The 9,686-nt window shown below is 46.7% G+C and overlaps 1 protein-coding gene across 1 annotated transcript in view; it reads left to right on the forward strand.

The window, feature by feature from the left end:
- Positions 1–6: 6 nt before the first annotated feature.
- SHCBP1 (SHC binding and spindle associated 1) overlaps positions 7–9,686 on the forward strand; it is a gene marked incomplete at its 3' end in the record, with an annotated part of 25,902 nt that continues 16,222 nt past the window's right edge. Inside the window, exons 1-3 of the mRNA XM_008055022.2 lie at positions 7–192; positions 8,296–8,463; positions 8,902–9,017. Coding sequence (XP_008053213.1) covers positions 96–192; positions 8,296–8,463; positions 8,902–9,017 — 381 coding nt within the window. The remainder of the gene's footprint in view (positions 193–8,295; positions 8,464–8,901; positions 9,018–9,686) is intronic.

The following is a 9,686-nucleotide window of genomic DNA, read 5'->3' on the forward strand; positions in this document are numbered from 1 at the left end:
TCTAAATGGTCCAAGAATTTCCGCCCCGACTATCCATTCAGAAGCGCTTGCGTCATTGCGTCATTGTGCGGGGCGGCCGCCCGCGGAAATTTGAAATGGCTGACGGGCGGCTGACGGGTGGCGCTCTGGAGGCAGAGGCGATGGCGCCAGAGCGCGCTGGCTGGGCGGCCGGAGAGGAGCCCCTAGAGAAAGGTGAGCACCCGCCGTGCCGGTCCTGAGGAGACGCCTCCTGGCGGAGGTCTGGGGCGTCCCGGGAGACCGGGAGGGCGCCTGAGTGACAGGCCTTCCGCACCCGCAGGCCAGAACGGCGGGGGTGACTGCTTGTGGCCCACTCTCGGCACGCCCAAGGCGGGAGGGGTCGGGGGTGGGAGGCATCTTTCCCTCCCCTTGCCGTCTGGGGCCTCAGCTTCCCCGGGACTGGAGGGAGCGTGCTGGGCCAGGAATTCCCGCTGCGGATGGGCTGCGGGAAACTCGGAGCATTTATCTGTTGAGCGAGGGCTCACCTATTCCATCTGCATCTCAAAGGACAGCATGAGCTACACTTACCTTTCCTGGAAGAGAACTCTTGGCCTAGTAAGCTTTTGACCTACCCAGAGTTAGGGGAGCCAGCTTGGAACAGAGGCCAGAAATAGAACCTGGTCTCCTAATTCTCAATCCTTTCTACTACTTCATGGAATTCCTATTATTACTATTTGACTTTTTTTTTTTTTTTTTGAGTCTCACTCTGTCACCCAGGCTGGAGTGCAGGGGCATGCTCACCACCACCGCAGTCTCAGCCTGCTGGGCTCAGGCCACCCTTCCGCCTCAGCCTTCCAAGCAGCTGGAGCTACAGGCCTGCGTCACCACTCCCGTGTAATTTTTTGATTAACTGTAGAGACAAGGTCTCGCCAAGTTGCACAGCGTGTTCTCGAACCCCGAGACTCAGGCATTCCTCTTGCCTCAGGTGTGAGCCACCATGCCGGGCATTATTCAACATTTTACAATGGTTCAGGCTTGGCTTGGTGGCTCAGCCTGTAATTCTAGCACCTTGGGAGGCCGAGACAAGTGGATTGCCTGAGCCCGTGGGTTCAAGACAAGCCCAGGCAACTTGGTGAGACCTCGTCTCTACAATAAATCAAAAAAATTAGTCAGTCGTGGTAGCGTGGGCCTGTAGTTCTGGCTACTTGGAAGGCTGAGGTGGAAGAATTGCCTGAGGCCAGCAGATTGAAGCTGGGGTGGCTGTGAGTGTGCCCCTGTACTCCAGCTTGGGAGACAGAGTGAGATTCCAACTCAAACAAAAGACGATTCATGTTTTTACTTTAACACTTTCAGTTGTACCATGTAGTAGAATAGTCCCGGAGAAGCAAGAAAGCATACATGTGACTTAACCCACCTTTCAAATTGGAAAAAGTTCCTTGACTTCAGCTTTCCTATCTAGAAGGCAGAGCCAATAGTTCTACTTGTGGTGAAGATGAAGTGAAACAATGTGTGAAGAGTAATGTTTTCAAAATGACTGTAAAGAAAGGCACATACTACATAGTAGTTATAAGTGGAATCTAAAAAAGCAGAACTTAGAGAAACAGTTGCATGGTGGTTGCCGTTGGTTGGGGAAAATAGCAGATGGTCAAATGTACAAAGTTTCAGTTATGTATTATGACTAAGTTCTGGGGACCTAATGTACAGTATAGTGACTGTAGTTAATAACATTGTATTGTTCACTTGAATTTTTTTTTTCCCGAATAGAAGTCTTAATCTGTCACTCAGGCTGGAGTGCAGTGGCACACACACTCATGGCCACTGTAGCCTTGACCTGCTAGGCTCAGGTGATCCTCCTGCCTCAGCCTTCCAAGTAGCTGGAACTACAGACATGTGCCACCATGCCCAGTTAATTTTTTGATTTATTGTAGAAATGGTCTTGCAACTTGCCCAGGCTGATCTCAAACCCCTGAACTCAGGCAATCCTCTTGCCTTAGCCTCCCAAAGTGCTGAGACTGCAGGCTTAAGGCACTGCTCTTGGCCTGAGTGTTCTTAACATACACAAAAAAGTAACTCTGGGAGATGATGGAAATGTTAATTTGCTTTATTTTGGTAATCTTTTCATAATGTGTAGGTATATCAAAACATCATGTTATACACTTTATTTTTTTTTGAGTTGGAGTCTCACTCTGTCAACCAGACGAGTGCAGTGGCATGATCATGGACACTGCAGGCAATTCTTCCACCTCAGCCTTTTAATTAGCTGGAACTACAGGTGTGTGCTACCATGCCCAGCTAATTTTTTTTTTTTTTTTTTATTGCAGAGGTACAATTTCTTTTTTTTTTTTTTTTTTTTTTTTTGAGTTGGAGTCTCACTCTGTCACCCAGACTGGAGTGCAGTGGCCACTCGCGGCCATCGCAGCCTCGACCTGCTGGGCAACAAAGTTGCCCAGGCTGGTCTTGAACCCCTGGGCTGAGGCAATCCTCACTTTGGCCTCCCGAAGTTCTGGGATTACAGGCTTGAGCCACTGTGCCCGGCCTATTTTTTATTTGTTTATTGTAGAGACGAGGTCTTGCCAAGTTTCCTAGGCTGGTCTCAGTCCTCTTGCCTCTGCCTTCAAGCATGCTGGGATTACAGTCGTGAGCCACCGCACCCAGCTATTTTATTTTTATTTTTTTATTTTTTTGAGTTGGAGTTTCACTCTGTCACCCAGACTGGAGTGCAGTGGCCGCTCCCGGCCACCGCAGCCTCGACCTGCTGGGCGCCAGCGATCCCTCCGCTTCAGCCTTCCAAGTAGCTGGAACTACAGGCACGCGCTACCACACCCAGCTAATTTTTTATTTTATTGTAGAGATGAGGTCTCACCAAGTTGCCCAGGCGGGTCTCGAACCCGTGGGCTCAGGCAATCCACTCACCTCAGCCTCCCAAAGTGCTGGGATTACAGGCTGAGCCACCGAGCCCGGCTATTTTTTATTTTTTTAAGTCAGAGTCTCACTGTGTGGCCCAGGCTGGAGTGCAGTGGCATGTTCACAGCAACACAGCCTCAACCTTCTGGGCTTAGGCAATCCTTTTGCCTTAGTCTTCCAAGTAGCTGAAACCACAGGCATGCACCACCATGCCCGGCTGATTTTTTTTGACTTATTGTATTTTTAATTTAATTTAGTTTATTTATTTTTAATTAAAAAAAATTTTTTTTTTTGAGTTGGAGTCTCACTCTATCACCCAGGCTGGAGTGCAGTGGCACACTCACAGCCACTGCAGCCTCGACATACTGGGCTCAGGCGATCCTTCCACCTCAGCCTTCCAAGTAGGTGGAGTTACAGGCACATACCACCACGCCTGGCTAATTTTTTTTATTTATTGTAGAGATGTGGTCTCAATAAGTTGCCCAGACTGGTCTTGAACTCTTGGACTCAGACAGTTCTCTCACCTCGGCCTCCCAAATTGCTGGGATTATAGGCATGAGCCACTGCGCCTGCCCTATATTTATTGTAGAGACAAGGTCTCACCATGTTGTTCAGACTGGTCTCCAGCCTTGAGCTCAGACAGTCCTCTTGCCTCTGCCTCCCAAAGTGCTGGGATTGCAGGTGTGAGCCACAGAGCCTGGCCTTGTCCACTTTATTTATGTTTTATTTATTTATTTAATTAAATTAATTTATTTATTTTTGAGTTGGGAGTCTCACTCTGTCGCCCAGACTGGAGTACAGTGGCCACTCCCGGCCACTGCAGCTGCGACCAGCTGGGCTCTGGCAATCCTTCCTCCTCAGCCTTCCAAGTAGCTGGAACTACAGGCATGCGCTACCATGCCTGGCTGATTTTTGATTTATTGTAGAGATGAGGTCTTGCCAAGTTGCCCAGGCAGGTCTCGAACCCGCGGGCTCAGGCAATTCACTCACCTCGGCCTCCCAAGGCACAGGATTGCAGGCTGAGCCACTGAACCTGGCCACCTTGTCCACCTTAAATATATATACTTTTATTTCTTGTACCTCAATAAAACTGGAAAAATGAAACAAAGTAGCTGTAAAGAATGGAGCTGAAGTGTATAAGGTATTATTCTTTGACAGACATGCTATGAAACTGGGAGTATTGTAAATGATTAACAAATAATTTATTTCATGCTCTCAATTTAATTGAAATAGGCATGCTATTTTTATCTTCTCTTTTATAGACAAGGAAACTGAGGCACAGAGAGATGGTCATACAGCCAGTAAGGCACTGATGTCCTCTATGGCTCGTGTGCCGCAGTGTTTGTGAGTAGTAGACCCTTGAGTATACTTCGATCATTTGTGGGGTCAAGTAATGTTGGTGGCCTGAATGAACAGGAGCAAAGAAATGGAAGGAAGGAGAACAGAGGAGACAATCAAGGGACCTGGGGGAAGACAGATTGCTGCTAAAAACAGTCTCAGATACCTTCTCTGAAACCACGCTGAAATCTCCTGTGCTAATCTAAATGCTATCCTTAGCATTGTTTATTTAGTGATTGTGTTGTTTATTAAAAAATCCTATTACACAGAATTAGATAGGCCACTTGCTGAATCATGCCTTATGAAATGTTATTTGCATTTTCTTTTTTTTTTTGAGTTGGAGTCTCACTCTGTCACCCAGACTGGAGTGCAGTGGCCGCTCCCGGCCACTGCAGCCTTGACCTGCTGGGCTCCGGTGATCCTTCCGCCTCAGCCTTCCAAGTAGCCGGAACTACAGATGCACGCTAGCACACCTGGCTAATTTTTTTTTTTTTTTTATTGTAGAGATGAGGTCTCACCTGCCCAGGCGGGTCTCGAACCCGCGGGCTCAGTCAATCCACTCACCTCAGCCTCCCAAAGGCGCAGGATTATAGGCTGAGCCACCGAGTCTGGCTTGCATTTTCTTTCTTCCTTTTTTGGAGTCAGGATCTCTGTCACCCAGGCTGAGTGCAGTGGCATGATCATGCTTAAACTCCTGGGCTCAGGAGATCCTCCTGACTCAGCCTACTGAGTAGCTAGGACTACAGGCATGCACCACCACGCCTGGCTAATTTATAAAATTTTTCTGTAGAGACAGGGTCTTGCTATGTTGCCTAAGATGGTCTTGAAATCCTGGGCTCAAGCAATCCTCCCGTCTCAGCCTCCCTAGATGTTGGGATTACTGGTGTGAGCCATTGTGCCTGGCTGATTTGTGTTTTCTAATCTTTTTTTTAGACACAGTCATTGAAATTAATTAGGAACTTAGCAGTTTTAGTGAAGTAAACCTTATGCATTATTAAGAATCTCTCATCCCTGTTTATTGAGGGACCATTAACAGATTAATATTGCAGAAAATAAAGGAAGGCTTCAACTCTTGGAGAGTATAGGAAAATCAGCTCTCTTTTCTTTTCTTTTTTTTTTTTAAATTGGAGTCTCACTCTGTTACACAGGCTGGAGTGCAGTGGCATACTTATGGCCATCGCAGCCTCAAACTTGCTGGGCTCAGGTGATCCTTCCACTTCAGCCTTCCCTTTAGTTCTGTTATTCAGTGTCAGTGGGAGTGGCTTTCCCTTCTGATGTTTGCTCAGCCCTCTATTCCCTGGTCTGGGCGCTGGATTTGTTCTATTTTGAAATAGGACTGTGGGTGAGAAACTTTGCTGTCTCTTGTAGTTTTTGAAAGTAGAATAAGGTAGGGGATGGGGTGCTAGGATTCAGAACCTACTTGCAAATTACAATGGTCACTGATTGTGGTATGTGTTCCCTGAAACCCACTCCCCACCACCCCTCTATATGACGATGTAAAGCAGGAACCAATGCAAAAAACAGTTGAACACACGCACACAGCCCAAAACAAATGAATAACAACAAAGTGAAACGAAACACACAACAACAACAAAAAAACCAAGAAAACTGAACACACACACACCTAGCACAAAGTGAATGGAGAAGAAAAACAGAGCAGAAAGAAAATTAAAAAAAAAAAAAAGAATTCAGATTGGACCCTGACACATATATTGACACACACCTTAAACTATAAAAAGTAAAAATAAGCCGGACTCGGTGGCTCAGCATGTAATCCCGTGCCTTTGGGAGGCTGAGGTGAGTGGATTGCCTGAGCCCGCGGGTTTTGAGACCCGCCTGGGCAGGTGAGACCTCATCTCTACAATAAATCAAAAAATCAGCCAGGCGTGGTAGCGCATGCCTGTAATTCCGGCTACTTGGAAGGCTGAGGCGGAAGGATTGCCGGAGCCCAGCAGGCGAGGCTGCGGTGGCCGGGAGCAGCCACTGCACTCCAGTCTGGGTGACAAAGTGAGACTCCAACTCAAAAAAAAAAAGTAAAAATAAAAAAATCCAGAACAAAGGAGCAAAAACAAACCAACAACAACAAAATTGAAAGATGAACACTCAATCATTCACATACACACATAAACAGAAAGCAACAAACGAAGAAGCAGAAAAAGAAAAGGAAAAAAGAAAAAAACTTTGGGGGGATGCAGCTCAAACTCTCACATGCACATTCACACATAAAGGAAAAATATTTTTAAAATAGACGAACTAACAGGCAAGAAATTCTAAAAAATTAAAAGAACCTGAAAAACCTGCCCTCTTGTGGCAGGCTCTGTAAGTATTCCTCTAATCTGTTCTGCAGAGCTTCCACCTCTTTCACTCTGCCCAGTGTCCAGAGCAGGGAAGGAGAGGGGCAGTGGAGGTGAGTGGGGCTGCAGTCCTCCTCTCCTACTCTCATATGGTCTGGGGGATCTCTGGTGGGGAGCTGCAGGATTGTCTCTTCCCTAGGTATATACCTGCGAGGGCCAGGCCTATTCTGCAATGGAGTTCTCCTATTGCAACTGATGTCCACACTCCGCCTGGGTTTGTCCCTCAGTTGTGGCACAGCAGTGTAGGTCTGACGTTCATAGGATTACTGGAGAAGAGGGGGGTTTGGGTCAACCCTGGACTCACCATTGATCTCTTTGGAGTTCTTCCTCCTCCTTTTGTGGCCACATCCTTCGTCCCAGCTGGATCACGGTAGGGGGTGGGGCGCCTGGGACTCAGGACTTCTCAGGTCCCTCCATGCTTTCAGGATATTCCCTCCGGGTCATGATCAACCCCTGAGTAGTTAATCCACCAATCACAGGGATCTGCGACTCTGGTGAGCAAGTCAGAGCACTTTCCCAGCCTGCCTTCAAGATGGTCATGAGGTGCCTCTCTTGTCCTCTTTGGTGAGACTCTGTCTCTGGGCTCCCTCTACAGCCCCTGCTGCCAGTGCCCGGCCAGGTGCTGAAGGGGTGAGGCAAAGCCAGGAGCCCGCAGTCTCTCCTGCTGCAGTGGTGAGACAGAGCCTGGGGCGGTAGTCTCTCCCCAATGCTTCTTCACAGGGAAACTTTTACCTGTTTAAAAAAAATGGTTCTCTGCTTCTGTGACCTGGGAAGAGCCAGGGACCAAGCAGAGAAGCTGCAGCACCAGCTGTTGCACCAGTGCCCTGACCACTTGGCTCTCGAGGCCCCCACTTAGTCAGTCTCTCCCAGCATTTTCTTCCCAGGAAGGGTTTTGTTGATTAAAAAAAAAAAAATGGCACTTGGCTTCTGCGTCCCCAGAATCACGAGGGTTCAAGCCTAGCAGCCATGGCACCAGCCACTGCACCAGGAGAGCCCTGGCGGCTAGCTCCCTAACCCTCACTCAGTCAGCCACTCACATGCCCACTTACCGGCTGGTACACAAAATTTTCCATACACTCACTCACTCACACCGAGACTCGCATAGTCTGACTGGCTCGGCTGCATCTTCCCCACCCTGGCCTCAGCCTTCCAAGTAGCTGGAACTATAGGCACACACCACCACATCCGGCTAATTTTTTGATTTACTGTAGAGATGAGGTCTCGCCAAGTTGCTCAGGCTAGTCTCGAACCTGTGGGCCCAGGCCGTCCTTTCACCTCAGCCTCCCAAAGCTCTGGAATTATAGGTATGTGCCAACGCATCTGGCCAGCTCTCTCTTTTAACGTAGACTTATGGAATTGTTTTGGGAAAAAAAAAAGATACTTGAACATTATAACTTGCTAACTATAGTAAAAGTCATGAGAACTTGAGGTGTTTCCACTGAATTTAAAAAAACAACCTTTTGCTTTTGCTTTACCCAATGCCTCACAGAGCAACAACAAAAAACCTAACTTGTGAAAGATCTTAAGCTCATATTGTTTTGAAGGAGAACTTTGATTTTGAGGTATTTTAGGTTTGGAAAACTAATTTCTTCTGACAATAATAGAGATAAGTGGAACATTCATACTCATTTTTGTTTATAAATTTTTTTGGAATTTCTAAGCAAGGATGTAAAAATAGATGCACTGTATAAGTACTGGAAGTATCTGGGATAGTTGAGTCCTTTTTTTTTTGTTTTTTTAGGTTTGTTCCAAGATGAAGATTCATGCAGTGATTGTAGCTATCATGAAAAGCCAGGTTCTAGTTTACAAAGTTTTGTACCAGAAGGAAAAAGTCTTTTCCCAGAAGTTTTCCAGACAAATCAACTTTTGTTCTATGAGCGATTCAGAGCCTATCAAGATTACATTTTAGGTGAGTAGGTTCTCTTTGCTTTTTTTTTTTTTTCTTATATCTTTTCAGTTTACAAGCAGAGTTTTTTTGTTTTGTTTTGTTTTGTTTTGAAGTCAGAGTGGCATGCTGAAGGCCACTGCAGCCTTGGTCTTCCGCCTCAGTCTTCCAAGTAATGAACCATAGGCATGTGCCATCATGCTTGGCTAATTTTTTTATTTATTGTAGAGACAAAGTCTCACAAAGTTGCCCAGGCTGGTCTCGAACCTCTGTACTCAGACAATCCTCTCTCCTCTGCCTCCCAAAGTGCTGGGATTCCAGGCCTGAGCCACTGCGCCCAGCTGATTGTTTATCCCAGGCTCTCAGATTATCAATTGTTGGTTCTGGGATAGTAGATTTAAATGGACTTTTTAACTTCTTTCTATGCATTCTCAATTCTTATTGTGTTTAATTTGTTTGTAGCTGACTGCAAGGCCTCTGAGGTAAGGGAATTCACAGCTGAATTCTTGGAGAAGGCCCTTGAACCATCTGGATGGCGGGCAGTCTGGCACACTAATGTGTTCAAGGTGCTGATTGAGGTACATTTAATTCTGTTGTTAAGACATTTGTCTCCAGCTTTAAGCACTTTACTTCACACTGTTATAGCCAAAGTGATTTTTTTTTTTTGAGTCAAAGTCTCACTTTGTTGCTGGAGTGCAGTCACTGCTGGAGTGCAGTGGCATGCTCACGGCCACCGCAGCCTTGACCTGCTGGGCTCAGGCTGTCCTTCCTCCTCAGCCTTCCCGGTAGCTGGAACTACAGGTGTGCACCATGAAGCCTGGCTAATTTTTCTTCATTTATTGTAGGGATGAGGTCTCCTCAAGTTGTCCAGGTTGGTCTTGAACCCAGGGATTCAGGCAATCCTCTCACCTTGGCTTCCCAAAGTACTGGGATTATAGGCATGAGCCATCGTTCCTGGCCTGAAGTGCTTATTTTTAATTAAAGTTTATGAGCTGATTGAGATAGCGTGTTTTTCACATCTAATTGCCATGGTATAGGAAGTGTTCTGCAATTTTTTTTTTTAAGTTGGAGTCTCACTCTGTTACCTGGGCTGGAGTGCAGTGACATGCTCACGGCCATAGCAGCCTTGACCTACTGGACTCAGGGGATCCTTTTGCCTCAGACTTCTAAGTAGCTGGATATACGGGTGCATGCTGCCATGCTCAGCTTTTTTTTTTTTTTTTGAGTTGGAGTCTTACTCTGTCGCC

This window comes from Carlito syrichta, unplaced genomic scaffold (assembly GCF_000164805.1).
Source record: "Carlito syrichta isolate Samal-C Ts95f unplaced genomic scaffold, Tarsius_syrichta-2.0.1 Scaffold301634, whole genome shotgun sequence".
Lineage (NCBI taxonomy): Eukaryota > Metazoa > Chordata > Mammalia > Primates > Tarsiidae > Carlito > Carlito syrichta.